The sequence below is a fragment of the Populus nigra genome, chromosome 8, assembly GCF_951802175.1.
Source record: "Populus nigra chromosome 8, ddPopNigr1.1, whole genome shotgun sequence".
NCBI lineage: Eukaryota > Viridiplantae > Streptophyta > Magnoliopsida > Malpighiales > Salicaceae > Populus > Populus nigra.
In genome coordinates this window covers 2,515,150-2,535,595 of record NC_084859.1, presented here as the reverse complement: position 1 = coordinate 2,535,595, position 20,446 = coordinate 2,515,150, and the positions used below count along the sequence as shown (strand labels likewise).

Below are 20,446 nucleotides of genomic sequence, written 5' to 3'. Positions count from 1 at the left end.
AAATGTAAATCAAGAAATTTCATCTTGAAACATGAATCATGTACTAAGTAAGAAATTTGATCTCAAAACATAGATCATGTACTAAATTGTGTCTAATAATTTTGTTTTTAAGACTAAACTTTTTATTTAATCAAATGATAATAAAAACAAACATAGATAAAAACGATTGAATAAAATCAAAGCAAAAAAAAAATATTATACAAGGTTGAACATATTAAAAAAAAATGATATAATTTTAATCAAGTAAAAAATAAATAATATTTAATCCAAGACTAAATAAAAAAATTGAGATATATATATATATATATATATATATATAGTTGTAAATATTTGATCTCGAAACACGGACTATATATTTAATAAAATGATAATAAAAAACACGGATAGGAAAACAATTGAAAAAAAAAATAGGTCTAAAAAAATGTCTCCTAACATATAAAAATTGATAAGATCTTTACTATAAAATAAGTAAAAATTAAATCATATTTTATTAGAAGAGAAGAGCTTAATAATATATACACATAAAAATATTTGATCTACTTGACATTGTTTAAAATTTTCTTTTATTTAATTACCTATCCTCTTTGAATATTGTTATAAAAGCAAAGAGCAAATAGTATTTAGTGCTGATATTTTACAGTGTAAGATCGATTCTTGTACTGCTGAATCTTTATCTGGTTTTGTTTCTTTCAAAAAAATTCTGAGCATGGAATGATAGCACCCTCAGGCAACAACTGCTATAATGTGAGTTGTTGGTCAAACTCTTTAGAACTGGGATTCAATAAGCAGGGAAAGGTTGCAGATATCAATCATGACTGTAGTCATTTTTTCCTCAGTAATATCTAAAACATGAGAGATCATTGAACAACAAACAGGAAACCTGACATAAAAAACATAAACCTAATTATAATTTATAAAAAAAATTTAATTTTATATCTGCAGTGGATGGAGAATATCTGCATCCCTATCTTACTTTGCAGAGGGTTAATTTGCAAGATGCTTGCACGATAAAATTTCTCTAAGAAACTTGAGATCTAGGAGCCCCAACAACCATTTTCTTTCTTGTAACCAGTCTTTCACCAGTGAATGAGTACCTCACCAGCAAGCCAACGAATAGCTTATGCTAGTTTTGACATAAATGACATTTGAATTTCATGCCTTGGACACAAATTGTAAGTGAAAAAGAATATAGTTATTGTAACTATTGCAACATTTTATTTTTAAAAAGGGCAGTTTTAGAGCCAATTGAATTGCAAATTACACTCCTACAGAGATAAACGTTGACATATGAGTCACTTGTTTCACAAGGTAATAACTAGAGCTTATAAGAGCAAGGAATTTCTCAAGAATATATGAAATATAAACATACCAAGCCTACAGCTCCACTGAGACTTGCAGAATTTGTCGCCATCACATGACATCTCATGAATGCTGAAGAATCAACAGATTTTTGCATAGGAAAGCTGGATACTACCTCTGTCTTTTTCACTGGAAACAGTAGCTAAAGTTTGTAGAGGAGAAAGAAGAGCCTCCCCATTGTTTCTCCCTTCTTCTTTAGCCCTAACACTAGTCTGTTTGGTATTGTGGTAGCTTTTAATTGTGATTGTGATTTGAAAAAATTAAGTTGTTTTATGAAAAATATTTTTGATTGAGATTGGTTTAGTATTTATATATGTTTGGTTAAAACTGTAGTTGAAATTAAGGTTGAATAAAAAGTAGTTTAATATGTTTGGTTAAATATGCTTTTCAAATTTAGGTTATAAAATAACTAAAAAAGATATATATATATATATATATATATATATATATATATATATATAAATGGTTTTTAATTTAAATATTGTAAATTTAACTACTATTATTACATCATTAAATAAATAATATTTTATATCAAATATTTTTTATTATTCCATTAACTTATCTACAATTTCATCACATATGAAATTCATCTGATAAGAACTATAGTTTCCATGGTTTTTTGAGCGTGCAACAAAATCAGGTAAAATATCATCAGAAACAAAATTAAAATTACGATCAAATTCCACAAATATTACGTCATCATACGATGTTCTTCTAATTTATGTAGTATTATTAAATATATTAAACACTAGTTTTGACCTCTTAAATAGTCCTCCAAATCCTGATGAGAAAGAAGGTGAGAAAACAGGGACAGAAGCTGCAAAAACCAACACAAAAGGCCAACAAAGCCCAATATGAGTTGACAATTGAAGTAAAAATATCCATAACTGCAAAAAAAAACTTGAAACCAAATGAAAAATCAACAGGAAAAGACACTCATCTTGTTCCATTCAGTCAGGCAAATAACCTAATGAAGAAATACCAAAGGAGAACCAAACATAACAACAGTCCTAAACTAAGGCTCCATTTGTTTGCAGGAAAGTTTTTTCCTTTTGGAAAGTGAATTCCGGAAAAAGTGAATTCCTGGAAAATGAATTCCGGAAAAGTATTTTCCGATGTTTGGTAGTGTTATGGAAAATAAAATGGAAAACACTTTCCAGTGTTTGGTTATGTTATGGAAAAGAAACTGGAAAATAATTTATTAATGAATTAATTTTTTTTCAAGTTTATCTAATATATATAAAATATTTAATATAAATATTTAATCACTTACAATAAAAGAATGAAATCTAAAAAGTATAATGATGAATTTTTTTTTATTATAATATATATTTATACATAGCTTATTTTATAAAATATAACTATATATATCATATCATATTATATAGAAATAAGCTTGTGAAATATTTTTTAAGTAAAACCTATTACTATATTTGTTTTCAATTTTAAAAGCTTAAAATAAGTTTTTTTTTCATATGAAGAAAGCCAAATTAGTTTATGGTAAGAGTTATATATTTGGGGTTTTTTTTTTGGTATGAAGTTTTTTAAAAAAGATAAATAGATTCAAAAAATATTTTGATGGGTTTTTTGGATAAATATTTTTTTTACGGGTAAAGGCAATTATCCCTTTAATATCCCTTTAATATATATCAAATAAGCATCAAGAAATAAATATAAATATCTAACATCAAACAAAGTCATGCATAAATATTAAGTTTCGATGTTATATACATACATATTAGTTCAAATTACAAACATAAACATGCTCGACCGAATTAAACAAGTAAACATACTTGTCAAATAACAAACATAGTCTGAACCTAAATTTTAAACATAGTCAAACCATCTTAGCAAACAGGCCTGTAGTAGTGTTGGTTCACAAAATTCTGAACCCAAATTTTCCTCAAATTAGCATTTTTTGCCATAAATGCTTTTGCCAACATTTCATTTTGGACCAAATGATCAAATGCCTCCCCAAGAGTGATCTCATCAAAACCTTCAATTTTCATCACTTCCGCATACAACGCATTAACATCAAGTTGATTTTTGCTGAAGCTTTGAATTGCAAGTGCTACATCTCCAATCTGTTTAGACAACTTTTCAACACCATCATCTTCATACATGCGATTTCTCTTCCTATGTTGCCTTTTTTGTGTACTAGAGGAAGATGTCTCTTTTCCCTTAGAAGTTTCTTCATATTCCCCTTCATTTTCAATTGAAATTGATTGCTCTTCAGTGTTCTCTTTCAAGTTGACATCAGCATATGATTTCGCATAATTCCCGGTTGCCATGTCTTTTCCAATAACAATTGTCATTATTTCGTACATATCAAGTTTTTTGTTGAGATACTTGTTATGATTGGGATGTGCATGTTCATAAAGTATAGAATATGCAATTTTTTAGTTCATTGTATAACATTTTAGAACCAAAAGTAAATATAAAAATTATAAAGAGTATAATAATTATCATATCTTTACTTCTTCATCATATACATCTTTCGAAACTGTAATCATCTACAAACAATCATCCCAACCACAGCCACTTTTATTTTTAAGCTTGGTAATTATTCCCCATTCTTTTTTCACAGTCTTGAGATGATTGTCCACATGCTTAGGCTCGCATTGCACATTGAACTTTTGACTTATTTCTGTAGCCACCTTAACAAAAGATTATGCTTTAAAGGTGGAAGAAGGTTTGCTTCCTTTAAGTGCCTCCTCAGCTAATATCTCAAGCAACATGTGAGACATAGGCTTAGACCATGTGAAGTGCTTGCCCTTGCATTTTTCATTCTGTGTGGAACTCATTCCTACAAAAAAGAAATTACAAATTTATACAAAATAAAATCATACAATATTTAGATTTAATAAATTTCATATAAAAACTACAATTAATAATTAAAAGAGAAATTATAATAAAGTCAACATCTACTCCAAATACATAACAAATATAATACAAACTCAAGCAAGACATAATAAAAACAAACACATATAATTAACACTCAATTACTTGTTTCTTTGAGTGTTATAATCATTCAACATAGTTGAGGCAATCATTTCTCTTTTTGTTATCCACTCCCTATTCTCTTCCCTTTCCTCCCGTTGACTTAAGTTGATTGTTCGTCTAATTGGTTCACTATCCGAACATATTTCTTCCATAAGAAAGTCATAAGGATCAACCCCCATTATGTGATTATGAATAATACAACATGCAAGCACAACATCTACTTGTGTTTCATAAGACCAAAAAGATTTTCCATCAATTGATCTAAAACGACTCTTCAAAATACCAAACCCTCGCTCAATAGCAGTTCTCAATGAAGAGTGTCGAAGATTAAATAGCTCCTTTTCATTTTCTGGTGAACGTTCTGTAAACTCATTCAAGTGATATCGAACTCCATGAAAAGGAAAAATGATTCCTTTTCGAATACCGTAACCAGCATCACCAAGATAATATTTCCCTACACATTAAAAAAAAACCTATTACTATCTTTATGTAATAAGACATTTTATATATTTATTGCATATAATACATACTGTATTATATACCTTCTGGAATTTTTAGACCATTAGATCTTGATAATGCATCACCTAAAACCCGTGAATCATGGGCACTTCCTTCCCAACCAGCTAAAACATATATAAACTTCAAATCAAAAGTTATAGCTGCTAAAACATTTTGTGTTGTTCCTTCTTTTCGTCCTCGAAACTTTCCTTGAATCTCAACAGGAACATTTGCAGGAACATGGGTACCATCAATTGCTCCCACACAATCCTATATAAACATGAAAAAATAATTTATAACCTTTTCTTCTAAATGTAATTAATTAATTCATAAAAATATTGGTCTTGTTTTCATACCTTAAAATAAAGATAGAATCTTCTATTATTCATTATCTCTGCTGGAACTGTATCATCTGGATCTTTAATAAGGTGTTTGTATAACTTAAGAATTGCTTTTAAAACAATTCTAAAGTAACGATGGATAGTTTCAACAGATCTATAGTATATACCACTAATAACCTGAAATCTTTGGTTTTGGCCTACAATTTGTAAGAACACAATTACTTGCTCCCTAATAGACACATTTTGAGTTGATCGTAATAGGTTACGACTTGTGAGAACATCACACAATCTATATAATACAATAGGTTTCATACGAATTTGTTCAACGCAATGTCGATCACCTCAATTCAAAATGCTGTCAATATAGAATTCTCGTTGAGCAATTGCATTTATATGTGGTTCTCTTGGTATATAAATTCTATTTCTTTCTTCTTCAATAATAGCTACCCCTGTAGCTATCACAGTTACAGCTGCTCCCATGCATGCTGCATTAATTATCTTACTATCCATAACATGAAAGTGAAGTTTTCTGATAACAAAACCTAAAAATATAGGGAAATAAATATTAAAAAAAGCATATAAAATACTTACACAATCAATACAATAAATTATGTTCAAAGAAGCTGACAATATACAATTCATAAGTTCACAATGATCAATAAGATCAATCATTTTAATTCTTAATAATGTGATTATCGAATAATTAAATAAACATAAGTTTCGAAAATCACCTCGTATGCGGTAACACAACACACGATCGAGTTCATGGCTAGGTTCAATTCTATTCTATTTTGATTTGTTAGTTATAACCATGGAGATTGTTGAGTTTAAGCACTAATAGGTAGGCAAGGCTGATCCATAATATTTGTATGATAAAAAAAACTAATCAACCCAATCATCAGTTACAAATTAGGGAGATTTTATTGTTAATCTCTATTTTTAGAGGAACAATACCTACTTAGAGTTGTATTACATTATATTTCATTACGCTATTAAACACATAATTTATAACTAAAATTACAAATATAGTATAATTAGTTCTCATGATCTGTGTGGGGTTCTACTACAACCACATGAACAAACTACAACAACCTTTATAAAAAAAACCCCATCGTTTTCTCTGTTCTCTCTCGCCTATCTCTAACTCTCTCCCATAACTAATTAAGGTTTCATTCCACTGTCAATCCGTTTCTCTCATTCGGTTTCTCATGCCCCTCTCAATCGGTTTCTCAAATTCCCCTCTCACTCCCCTCTGATTCCCCTCATTCAGTTTCTGAAATCCCCCCATTCCCCTCATTCCCCTGGCTTTTCTCGTCTCACTGTTCGTTCTCTCTCGCCTATCACTGATCGTTCTCTCTCGGTTCTCTCTAACCATTCCCCTGTTATCTGAAGAAGCAGGACACCATCACAGATTCAAGGGGTAGGACACCATCACCATTCCCTTGTTCTCTCTCTCTCGGTTCTCTCTCACCTATCACTGATTTGCTCCTCATCCCTAGTTCTCATCCCTCTCTCACCCGACAGTTTCCCCTCTTGTTCGCGTCACTCTCTTTGTGCTGGATCCGGTGACGGGAAAACAGGGTAAGGGCTGGTTGGGTCTTGTTTGGGGATTTTTATTTCTCTCAAGAAGCTGCCGAATGTGCAAGAATAAATGTGTTTTTTATGGCTTGATTGTGATGAAATTTGGTTGGGTTTTTCTGTGAGCATTTTTTACTGTGACGAGGAGATGAAGAAGAAAACTGGGTATGGAAAACAAATTGACAGGTAGAAGATAATTTAAATAGAGAAATATAGGCAGAAGATAAATAAAACAGAGAAAATATATAGAGTTTTTTGGGACAGACAAAAAAGATCAAAGATTTTTAGCTATAATTCTTACAGATCTAAAAAATATGAAGAAGATAAAAACATAAAGGAAATAATATTGAAAAATAATAGAGAAATTTGGGGGAAAAAATACCTGAAATGAAGAGTGTGATTCTCAGAAATTGATTGACAGGGGAATGAGAAACCGAATGACAAATCTTCTTGTTTTCCAATTGTTTTTGGACAGAGATGCAGAGAGGAGTTAGATGTGTTTTATCAGTAAAGATAGGAAAGTGTTTTCCTTTTGACAAGGAAAGGAAAATCCTTTCCTGCGGGTAAAGTGAATTTTTTTTGTTAACCGAAATTAATTTTTCTTTGACCAAGTTTTCGGATGATTGCCAAACATTAAAAAATAAGGAAAATGAATTCCTAGAATTTGATTTCCTTGAAACAAACAAGGCCTAAATGCCTAAATTAACTTCAACTAAGCAGAATAACCTCTCCCAATGTTGGGAAGAAACCCAAGGTGAGGCCAAGTGGGTTTATGCATTAAATACATAATGATGTTGTTGTCCCAGCCATAGAAAGAAGTAGCCACCACATTTAGCTCAATTTAGAGAAGAAGCTGAGTCAGACCCAGGGATCACTTCTCCCCCAAAGCTTAGCAATCCACAAAAAGCTGGAAATTACAACCACCTCCCACGAGCGCCAGAGTCGACAATGATCCAGGGAGGAAGCAGCTTGACCAATCCACACAAAGCTCAGCCATCCTTCCAGACCCAAAAGCAAGCACATGGTTGGCAAGCCACAGAGCAGCCAATAACCCGCGCTAATTAGACAGAAACAAACCAACAACGACGCCAAAAAAAATCAAAGAAGCCACGTAAGCCACGCCCAGATGTGGACCATCGACACCTAAAATGAGAAACGAATGAAGAACTGTTCCAATCCACATGAAGTAAAATATATATGGATGAACAATGATAATATCACACCTCTTTTTTTTGTAATGAACATTCAACTAAAACTCAAAACCACTGGCAGAATGACATAATGAATACGACAAAAACCAAAAGGCAATGAAAAGAGAAAGAACCTGGGAAAGAAGAACATCCACTTAGGAATGAAAAGCTACAGCAAACCAACCGAAAAAAGATTCTGCAGAGATAGTGATAACACAACACAAACCTACATTAAAAGAAAAGAAACTAAGAAATGAGGAAGATAAACTCAATGAAATCAACAGAAAAAAAACAAAAAACAAAAGCAAGTTAATCAAAATAGAGGAAGAGGAGCTCTAGAAAAATGAGCACCAATGGTAGAAAACCATATGAACAGAACAGAAAGCAAAAAAAACCCAAGAGAGAGGCATGAAAGAAAACCAAGACAAAATGCAAATGAATCTATCTACTCCAACCCACAAAAATATGTGAAAGCATGGGAAACCCAAGGACAAGAGAAGAAGCAATGGAGGCAAAAAAAGAAGACTACACTGATGGCGTAGCAACAAATGGCCAAAGAGTGATGCCCAGACTTGAAAGCAAAAGAAAACAAAAAATGAAGAGCTAATTGGAAATTCAAGACCCAGCCTTAAGAAAAGTCCTTGCGACAGAAGACTCTCAAGAACTGATATGCCATCACTAAAAAGGAAAAACCAAAAACACCCCCAGCAAAAGGGCATGACGTGAACTGAGATAGCGACACTACAAACCAGAAGATGAAGTCTTGCCTGCAAACTAAAACTGAATAGGGAAATAACCGAATTCTAGTTGGAGTAAAAGGAGAACATAGTCTGACAAAAGCAAAAACATATGCTGGGAGTGGAAAGGAGTGTCTCAAACAAACTAAATGCTAATCCCCAAGCAAACAGTAGCAGCTCTTCCAATGCTGGAGAGAGACCCAAGGTGAGGGCAAATAAGTGTGTAATGATGTTGCTGCCCCACTCAATTAATACACAATGATTCTGCATTGACATCAAAAGCTGAACCACAGCCAAAGAGCAACTCTTTCTATAAAGAAGTTGAGCCAAGCCAGACTTGACGCAAACAAAAAGACCAGCAGAGAAGCCACGACAACCTGCAATAGACCCAGCAGAAATGCAGCCCAAGGATCCCAAAAAAGCTGCAACAGCCAACTCAGTCGTGACAGAGCTGAGCATAGCAGAAACAAAGCAGGGAAAAAGGGCTTGATTCTGCGTTGACAACAAAAGTTGAGCCACAGCCAAACAAAAACTCTCTCCACAACCCATCAAACCTAAAAAAACAGGTGATGAAAGGCCAGCCAAGCAGCTGCAACAGCCAACCCACCCGTGTCAAATTTGAGATACCTGAGCATGGCAGAAGTTGAGCAGAGGAAAAAGAAGATAAAAAGCACTGCTGCCTCAAGGACTGTTCTAATCCACGTCAGTCTTGATAAACAAGAATTTAAGCACATGATTTAGCTTTTTTTTTAAAAAAATTAATATATATATATATAAACTCATGTGCTTTTGACGTAATCATTTTTAATTGGTTTTTATGTGTTTAAGAGTTAACTTGTATCATGTGACAATATACTTTGTATTATAATTTCTTGCATTTTCATTGTATTAAATCAACATTGAAGGAAATTTAAGATGCTAAAGTAAATTAATTTATGTTTTTGACAATAATGGACTGAGGGATGATTTTTGGTGGTGAAAAATAGGTTTATGATGGTAATGAAGATAGCTTGGAATGGGAGGAGACGAAGGGTCAGGTGCTTTTGTGTGAGTGGCGGCTGGGTTAGTAATTTTTAGTGGCTCCCCTATTTTTAGGTTAATTTTTTATGGCCTCCTCTCTTTGCCAGAATTTTTTAATATTTATAGGTAATGTTTTTTTTTTTTTTTAATTGCTTGGTTCTTAAGAAATTTAAATTCACTTTAGAAAGATATTTGTTTGTTGGAAAGTGAATTATTTTTCGATGTTTGGTATTGTAATAAAAAAAATAAGTTGGAAAACACTTTATAGTGTTTGGTTATGTCATGGAAAATGATCTGGAAAATAACTTATTAATGTTTTATTTTTTTCAAGTTTATTAAAATAATGAGGAACAAATCTTACAAATTAAAAAGTTGAATGAGAATGAAATTGAAAAAAATTATAATTTCATAAATTATCTCAAATAAAATAAATAATAATCAAAATAATAGAGATTAAATCTAAAAAATAAAAAAATTGAAAGATGAAGAAATTAAAAAAAAAATAATTAACATTTCATAAATTATTTCAAATAAAATAAGTAACAATCAAAAGAATGATGACCAAATTTGATAGATAAAAAATTTCAATTAAAAAATGATAAGGAAAAAGCAAATAACAATTATAAAAATGAGGACCAAACTTAATATAAAAATTAAATTCTAAGGGATGAAATTAAAAATAAATATTAAAAACAAAATAAAAGTTTGATGACCAAATTTGATATAATCAGGAAATAATATGATATTTCTAATAAATTTTTCACAACTTCCGGAAACTGTTTTCCGTCCAAAATAAAAGGAAAACACTTTCCTGAAAATCAAGCCAAATTTTCCTTTGACTGAAAAGTGTTTTTCGTTGACCAACTTTTCTAATAGCAAACAAACATAGAAAAGTTTGGAAAATGGTTTCCCGGAAACCACTTTTCGGGAAACAAACACCCTCTAGTTCTTTATTTTCTTTCTTTATGCCTTTGATCTTTTTTTTTTATTTTTCCTTTTGTTTTCCTATTTATTTTAGTATTTTGATTTTTTAAAAAATAGCAATGTCAACGATAACTCGATGAGAAAAATTAATCAAAGATATTGAAATGAACATGTTAATAATAGTTAAACGCATTAAAACAAATTTTTGAATTTTGAATTCTTTCAAAAAAACATTGAAAATTACACGAATGCATCAAAAATACATTTTTAGGGTTTTTCACTGTTTTTTTTGCTATATTTAGATTTTAAAAGAAAGTATTTTGAAAAAAAAATCAAAATTAAATTATGACAATTACCATATGTTTACAACACTTACTGTATAAACTCTTGTAAAGAATTTAGAAAGTAAATTTATAAAAATATATATATATATATATGAAAGCCTTCCCAGGTTAGAAGAGAAATCCACTAAGAAGTTTTGATATTAATAAATCATGATGCGGTTATTCTTATAGATATTTCAATCTCAATTATTTTGAGAATGAGGGTTTTCTCTTTGTTTTAAAAAATAGAATATATAAGATTCTTCATGAAAAGTTTGTTTTCGGGTAACTTGCTCGAGATTTGCGATTAGATGACCTACTTGTTGCGCGACAAATATCTAGGGTTTGATTGGAGAGTTATTTTCGGTTGCCAAACAAGTGGGTTCGTAGTGTGGGTTGGAACTATTAACTTAAATGGTGTCAATGGGGTATTTATCAGTTTCCGGTAGTGTCAGTGTTAGAACTACTGCTTTAGCTGAAGACTGTGTGGTAGCTAAAATGGCAAAGCTTGTGGAAGAAGCTCAAAACAGCAAGTCTAAAACTCAAAGATTCATAGACAAATCTGCTCAGTACTATACTCCAGGTTAGGCATAGTACTGCAGTCCAATTACTCATCCAGTTTTATAGGCTTTCACTGAAGTAGAGTACCGAGAACGAGTATTCGGACAGCCCTTCACATCATTCGTTTAGAATGAATCGTCAGCTCCATTGCTAGACAATCCCTTATATCCCACTATATATATATATATATATATATATATATATATTTATTGGTAAAGGAAGATTGCTCACAGAATTTCCGGCACAGGTAGAAAGCCTTTATATCCCAGTAAGAATAAACACTGTGATTCAGATTTCAAACACGCATGAATACAACATCTATGAAATAACTTTGGTCTTGAAAGTTTTTGGCAGTTTTATAAAATAACCATGATTCCTCTCGATTTGTAAATCAATCGGTCCCTTTAAACCAACGATATATCATGTGTTACAACCTAATTTTTTAATTTTTTTAAAAATAAATAAAAATAAAAAATAAAAATAATAATAATTTGAGAATTGAATCAAGATAACACAAATTGAAAATTTAAGGACCAATAAAGATGTGATTATAAATTTAAAAGTTAATTTGGTCAGATATTAGAAGAATTGATAAGTTTGGGGACTTAAATAAGTTTTGAATTAGTTTAATTAATGAAAGTTAGGGTTTAATTGAAGAAATAATAAAGTTTGGGGCTGATTTGAATCAACATTGCAAGAAATTAAAATCCAAGGACCAAAATGAATAGATTGTAATACTATAAGAGGATGAATTAATTTTTTCAAAAATAATTTTAAACTAATTAAAAGTTGAATTGCAATTAAAAACTAAATTAATTAAATTGAAAATCAAGAACGGTTTTGTAAATGACACCGAAAGCTAATCCAGAGGCAAAATTAAAATAGCCATTTCAGGTGAAAACAGCGCCATCTCAAAACAAGTTATTCATCTCCTTCATCCCACCGATTCAAAGGAAACGGCAGCAGATCATTGTCACGTATCTCTCCCCCACGATGTGACACTAACAGTCCAGTAATGGGTATCCTTTTTTTATCATGCACGACTGAACCGTGCTAATCTCCACACTATCCTGGGAGAGATGAAGGGGCATTCTCTTGCCCTATAAAGACCACAACACATAGAGACGAAGAGGCAGGGGGGAAGAAAAACAGAGACAGAGAGGAGACATAGAGACTTGTGACCTTCCTCTAGCAAAAAGGAACTTCAACTTCCCCTCACCGTAGGCTGTTGATCCAACCAACCAAATACATACCCAGAGAAATCAGGACGAACAGACAAAAGCCACAAAGGAGGGGAGAACCACAAACACATAATACAAAAAAACACAGACGAAAAATGAACAAATATAGATAATACAGAGAGAGACCAAGTGGAACAAGAACAGAGAGAGACATGGGGGACAAGAGAAACAAAAAAAAAAAAGAGAGAGAAAACAAGCAGAGAAAAGCAAGAACAGAGGTGAAGTGAACGAAAAACAGAAGTAGAGGGGAAGAAAGTAACATTGGTTAGCCAGCCCTCCATCACCATCGTCTTCGTCTTTAAGTAGCAGCTCCAGGTAAGTCTTTCTTTCTCTTTCCCTCGCTTTGCAGCTTCAATTCTTAATAATAATTGTAATAATAATAACAAACATGAATTGTGGATCATAAGGAACAACAAACGAAAGGCCTTTTGTCATGATATATATATAAATAACAGTATGTAAGAAATGGTTATGATGACGAATCTAGAAGGTGACAGACTAGTAACAGTGGTTGTGGCAGTGAAGATACTATGATGGGGATCGTGAGGTAGCATGTTGATGGCAGTGTAGCACCGCACCATGTGAGATTCTGTAGGCCTAAAATGATCTACAGGCTCCATGCAATAATTGCGACAATGATTGAGCATAACCTCTATAGATAGTGCATGTCTGCATAGCTTTCTTCTTCAACCCTGAGTCAGTGTCATAGAATATCATTATATTTCTGTAGAAGTAGACTCATAATGAAACATACATCACAAGTAGAATTTATCTGACACAGACAAGTGAAAGAGCATATTCTTTCTTTCCCTGGCAAATTAGAATGGCAACAGGAAAAATTTTAATCTAGATTGATTCAAAATCAAGAGTCAAAGATCTAACAAACCATCTTCATTTGCATCTATACTCCCTATAGCTCTTTCCACTCAATAAACGAATTTCATGCAAAACTTCAACTATAGCAATCTGAAAATGGAAGTATATAAAGTTAAGCATGAAAAATGCTTCCCAAGACTTCATTACAAGATAAAAATAATAATGGCAACTGAGAAAGCTCCACAAGAACAGGCAAGATGACACAGTGCCTGAAACACTAGATTTTGGTACTTCTATCAGATTCAAATTGATCCAGGTAAAAAACCAAGTTTTGGATTGAAAAATAAAGCACTAATAATGGAAAGTACTTTATTATGAATGAAAAAAGTACATGTCAAAACACCCATACATGATCCAAGGATAGAGGATCGAACGGAAACAATCTACAAATCCTCAATTGAACAACGAACAAAAAACAGATCAAGCTTTGATGGGCCCAGCACCATACAAACTTGACATTCTTGATGCAAAGAGATCAAGCCATCCAAACTTCATGTCAGAGACATTGCTATCCCAAATTAGAGCTGTAAATATAAAGGAAAGCTCAGTAGTTGAAGAGATGGTCCATTGTTTCATAGCAATTATTGCCATGAAAATATTCATGAATAAAAACAGTAGAACATACAGAATAATCTCTGAAAGTGAAGTTGCTATACCAATTTCTTAGCTGAAGAAATTCTCATCAATCACGATGTGAATGTGCTACTTAACTCTTGAGGTTACCAATTTATTAATATTGTTGCGGCTCAAATTCAATTCCGCTAAGCTGCTTAAAGATTCTTGATCTTTATAAAAATAAAAGAATATATAACTTATTTAATATACTTAACTAAGAGTCTATTTCGTAAACTCAAAATTAAATGGTTTTCTCAAAATCTAATTCATAAGAAAACAAATAATAAGACTTGATGATAATTCACTAAATAACGCTCAATTATTCATCAAACCAATCTGAACAAACTAATATTACAGCTAGGGATCAATCTGGAATTTTATCATATTTTTAGGGGTCCAATTGCAATTTTATCAAATTAGAGGACCAAACTAAAAATGTCATAAATTCATGACTATACTGGAAATTCATCCTCAATTCTATCCAGAATCTATAATTATGCTCCAGGGATCAATCTGCAATTTCATCAAAAATTTAGGGTCAAATTGTAATTTTGCCAAATAGTAGGACCAAATTGAAAATGCCATAAATTCATAACTATACTGGAATTCTGCCCATAATTTATCTTTAATTCTGTCTAAAATGCCGGACTATGCTCCATGGACCAATCTGTAATGTATCCAATGTTTGGGGACTAAACTGTAATTTTTACAAATTGAGGGACCAAACTGAACTTTTGTCATCTTCAACCTCAAACCTAGAATTTCCACAGATGACCTACTGTTATATCAAGATTTCTAACTCAAATTCACCATTTAAACAAATCATAACTCAAAATCATCATCTTTATCTAAAATCTTCCAAAATCAATTATATAACTAATTACCCATATATAACAATCAACCCATAACATTCAAATCAATTCATCAATCAACCCAAAACAAAATATTCAAAACACTAATATTCAACAAAACATAAATTTAAAGCTTAAAGAAAGCACATTTATACATATCAAAGCCTAATCTTATCTTTATACTTATTTTCTCTAACTTTCTTTTCCTTCCTTTATCTTTCCCTCTTTTCTCTTCTTCTTCTTTCCCTTTTCTTCTCTCTCGCCGTCACTCACCCTCAATTTTCAGATCCCTCTTTCCCTTTTTTTTATATATATATTTATCAAGTTTTATTCATTTATACCTACTTCTAGGCCTCGAAGGGCTTTGTTACCGTTTTATATTCTCTTTTATTTTCAAAACATCACAAAAGTGTTGGGCAAAGATCTAAATCCCCCAACCTGCCTTGCTCTCTGATTTTTTTTTTATCTGTCTCAATTATACATTTTTATTTTAATTTAATTTTTACACTATTAAAAAGCTAGCTTAGCTATGATTTAGTTATTTTTTATTCTTGGTTTTGACTTCTATAGCTTGGCTATGATTTAAACACATTTATCATACTACCAAAAGTCCTAAACTATACCAGTCCATGCATTTTAATGAACTTGATCTTTTTTTAAAAAAGTTGACTATGCCTCTACAGAAATAGTTTATGCACTTCAGTCTCACAGGATGTCTTTCATGAAGAGCTTGTTCTTTTACATTCTAATTTGCTTATTAGCTATTTAGTGTAGAATTTGTTAGCTTAGTTACACGAGTCTTTCGCAATAGTAACAACTAATAGAAATGAAAAACAAGACTGGCGTTGCCGTGATTTTATTTAAACGGTGTGTGTAAGCTAAAGACTGGATTGAGCATTACTGACAACGCCGTCATTCCCAACAATGGTTTTTTGGTTTAAAATCCTCTTTCCCGCTACTGTTCTTCCTGGTTTGCAACAGAATCAAACGAAAGCCCCTTTTAAGAAAATTTAATGACCAAAAGGAAGAGAATCATAAAAATCTGCCTTCTGTTTAAAGAAACATCTCCCTTCTGTTTCCTCAACATGTTTTTGGCTGCAAATCTTGTATCCCTAGCGATCCCTCCTCTTTTTTAATTCATGTGAGCTATTGTTTTAGATCTGCGGTGTAAACTGACCCCAACAGAGGACTATACTCAATCTATATAATATGCTGAAAATACATAATATTTCTTCTTACATACCAAAAGAAATATTTATTTTCAGTACACTACTCATCTACTATTTCTTTAGTTTTCTTCTTTGACATAATCAAGGGCATGTGAAGCCTAGTCCAGGTCATAAAAGAATCTAAGTCATTACAATTTTGATCGGCTCCAATTCGATTGAATCAGAACCTAACAGGCATCGGTGTGGTATAGAAATTAAGAACACATCACAGGGAATGTATAAAATGAAAATAATAAAAGAACGGAAATCATCAAGCTTATATCCATCTATAATCTAGAACCAAATGGAATTACATTGCAGGACTTTGGTTCCTTAGATCAATTTTCTTCAGAGTTCACAGCTATGACAATAATCTACCAAAAACAAACATGTTCTTGAAAAATTTGGTAAACAAACTTAAATTATCTGTAACATTTACAGACTCTGATGACTGATTGGTGAAACTTCATTTTTTTTAATCTGCAAGTCCAAGCAAGCACTAGGATTACTTACTGGTGAAAAATATTAATCTACAATTTACACTTGCTGATAACATGCATGTAGATATCTTATTGGTTGGGTTTTACAATTTAGACTTTCTCATAAAACCAGGAGTAAATCACATATAATACAGTTGGGTATTTTGGATCATTTTACTTCACAAACCATTTGCTCATTTTATATGTGAGGCCTTATTTGCCTAGGGGCCATAGGGTCCCCATAATAATTTACTTAAATGAAAACAATTGTTAACTTTCATGTACACTGAATCAGCAGAGGGAAAGCTTGAAACCCTGTAGCAAAGATCTGAGATAGAAACTGCATCATGGGTTTTTGTTTTTCCTTTCTTCAAATTTTTGGCGAGAAAAAGAGATCAGGATTGGTGATTCTGGAGCAAGAAGCCGTGGTCACTCAAGTTTATTTACGAGACTTGGGGTAGCTCTCCTATTTTCTAGGTTTGATGGTGATCCTATGCAAGATTAACTTTTTTAAATCAGTTTTTTTTTTATCCTTGGATACTGGATTAATTGTGAATTTAGTTTCATAATTGGTTTTGTTTCACATTTTATATAAGGTTATCATGATCTAAAAAATTTTTGGTATTAAGTTGGTGTTTGATTTTATAATTATCTATTTTTATTATCATATAGTTAACTAAAAAAATAGCTTTAAAAAACAAATTATAATTCCAGTGGAGTCAATGACCCAATTTACAGGTTTGTCATATTAGCTCGACTTACCCGATTCACAAGTTTCACGAGTTTACCCACCATTATAATGTTTTTTTTGTCTTTTAATTATTTTTAATATTTTGATTTTATCATTTAATATTGAATTGGTTAGGAAATGAACTGCATTATTACTTTTTGTTTGCTTTCGAGGGATAATTGTTTCAAATAAGTGTTTATTTTTAGGTTGATGCTCAATTTTGTGAGTATTGTTTTGATGGGCTGATGTCAAAATAATTTTTCAAAAATAAAAAATATTATTTTGATACATTTTCAAGTACAAATTACTTTGAAAAACTACTACTACCATACTTCCAAACACATTCTTAGCCCCGTAATTGAACCGGTTTTTTATATAAAAAAACTTAATTAATTTTTTAGTATTTTTAGATCGTTTTAATATACTAATATTAAAAATAATTAAAAATATATTATTATAATATATTTTAAACTAGAAAATATTTTAAAAAATAATTCTGCTAAACTTACAAACAGGTTCTTATTGTCTAGAGACCATGTTAATGTTCGAACTTTACGGAGGCCATGTGAAAACATGGCTGCGACATGTAATTGTTTTTTTTTTCTTTTTAGTTCTTATAACAAGATTCTTATCATAAAATTAATTGAAAAAACCAACCAATATAAAATTGAAAAAAACCGATTAGAAAGTTTTAAAAGATCTTAAATTGGCTTTAGATTTAAGAGATTAAAAAAAATTAAACTGAATGAAACCAAACAATTGTTTTTTTAAAATAAAAAACTAAAAAAAACTCAAAAACAACTATGCCTATTACATCAAAGTCTATCTAAAAAAATCAACTAAAAAACCCAAGAATGAAATTGGGTTTCTTAATAAAAAAAATGAATTGAATTAAACCAAACCATAAAATTTAATTTGATGTGGTTGGATTTTTCTTTTTCCCCCCCAAAACTAAACCTAACCAATCATACTGATATGTCCAGATTATAAAATTTATTAAATAAAATAAAAGAGAAAAAAATATTATACAAAGCTGTAAATATTAAAAATATTATAATAAATAATTAATTAATTTTTTAAAGGTAAATTTAATCCATATATAAATATTTATATAAAAAATTACAAATAAATCATATTAACCTTTTTAAAAATTAAATACAATCAATATAATTAAAAAAACTATTTTCATTTTAAAAAATTCTAAATAAGCCAAAACACTAGATGATGTATTAGTAAAACATAAAATAAAAAATTATATAAAAATAGGTACTAATTAAAAAAAGAAAGAAAGAATGAGATTAGACATTGACAAGCCTAGCCAATCAGAGGGCTTTTATTTTTTTAAGTTAAGGGGGCAGACAATGTTTTGAAAAAAAAAAGACAATGTGTCACCTAGATTTCTAGATTCCATCTATTGTTGTAGCGGGAAAACCGATGTTCATATTTTTTTCATCTAAAAACTTATTTTTAATCTATTTGTTATTTAAAATTCCTAGAAAATACCTTAGGAATCTTGTTAAACAATCAATGGACTAAAAAAAACACAAAAAAAACACCTCAAAACCTGATATCAACCTGAATCCAAAAATCTTCTCGAGCTTGGATCTATTTTTTAGGCATTTTCAAGGTAAAACAAAACACTTAATTCAAACTCCTCTATTTAAATGGAATTATTTGAGACAAAAATTGATTATTTCAATGGCTAGAATCGTTGCCAACGACAACTTTCTCTCTCCTCCCATAAAAAAGTCTGAAAAATAAGGAAAATAAAGTTTAATATTAAAATTAATTTTTTAAAAATTAAAGGGACCGGTCACCTAAGAGCTAAAAAAATATGGGGGATAAAAATGAACTTTTAAGAGAAATTTCAAAATCACCATCTATTTCACCTGATTCTTTCACTTCAGTCATATGTTTTTTAATTCAACCATCTCTCCTAAAAAAATATGCAATTGAGTGCTAATTTGGGTTCAAAAGAGCTAAATTATGTGAAATAAAATTTTAAGAATCAAATTGAAATTTTTTTAAAAAATATTACTGCTTCAATCCATAGTGATCTGCGTGTAGATGAACACTATGATGATGAATAGTATTTGTGGATTCATGACAAATAGTACCACCACGTCGAATAAATATATAACCAATGTAGGATAAAGAATCACTTGACAAATATGTTTTAATAGGCATCACTGAAACCTTCGAATACTGCAAGATACTTTTTATTAAATTAATCATAGTTCTTTACATGCTTTTTTTTGTTATTTGCTTGATGCAGTCCACTTGTCTTTCAAGCCAAATGCAAGTAAAAGCTGGTGGTGCTAGTTAGTACTGTTGGGGATTCCGGCTCCCATGCGCGGACCGGTGGTGTACTGATAGTTGCTCATAGGAGGCTAAGCACACTGGGATACAATATTTAACGTGGTTCGGTAAAATCGCTTACATCCACGGGAGATGTTCATTTTATTAGAGATAGAGAAAGGATACAATAAATACATGAAGGAGGAGGATTACATCCACTCTACTCAACTCCCAGCTCACTTTTGTTGCAGCTCTTCTCCCTTTCTCTCTATTCTCTTCACACACTCACATTGTCTCTCACTCTCTCACTTTGCTCTCCAAAATCATGCCTCTTTTATAGGAAAATATGATGAGCTCCTCCAGCACACTTGTCAACATGGAGGGGACAATAAAGCCTTAAAACATGCCACTAATTGTGGCACTAATGTTGCTTCCACTAAGCCACAATTAGTGGTGGGGTATTTCCACAAAATGGCAATATCCTAACAATCACCCCCTTTGCCATTTGTGTGGGCAATTGTCCTCTTGCTTCTTTAGCACAAGCTTGCATTCTGCAGCTCTTCCAAGCTTACCATTCTGAGAGCGTCTTCAACACAACATTCCCCTTCGAGCGT

The 20,446-nt window shown here is 31.4% G+C and overlaps 1 protein-coding gene and 1 long non-coding RNA gene across 2 annotated transcripts; both read right to left on the bottom strand.

Moving 5' to 3' along the window:
* Positions 1-4,361: 4,361 nt before the first annotated feature.
* LOC133701514 (uncharacterized) lies at positions 4,362-6,694 on the bottom strand. Its single transcript, XM_062125450.1, has 4 exons — positions 6,673-6,694; positions 6,414-6,587; positions 4,905-5,126; positions 4,362-4,816 (listed from the first exon to the last, which is right to left on the bottom strand). The coding sequence occupies exons 1-4, from the start codon at positions 6,692-6,694 to the stop codon at positions 4,362-4,364; spliced, it is 873 nt and encodes a 290-aa protein (XP_061981434.1).
* Positions 6,695-7,457: 763 nt separating this feature from the next.
* On the bottom strand, positions 7,458-9,387 carry LOC133700387 (uncharacterized). Its single transcript, XR_009843389.1, has 3 exons — positions 9,084-9,387; positions 8,104-8,195; positions 7,458-7,922 (listed from the first exon to the last, which is right to left on the bottom strand). It is a non-coding gene; the product is annotated as an uncharacterized LOC133700387 (long non-coding RNA).
* Between the last annotated feature and the right edge of the window lie 11,059 nt (positions 9,388-20,446).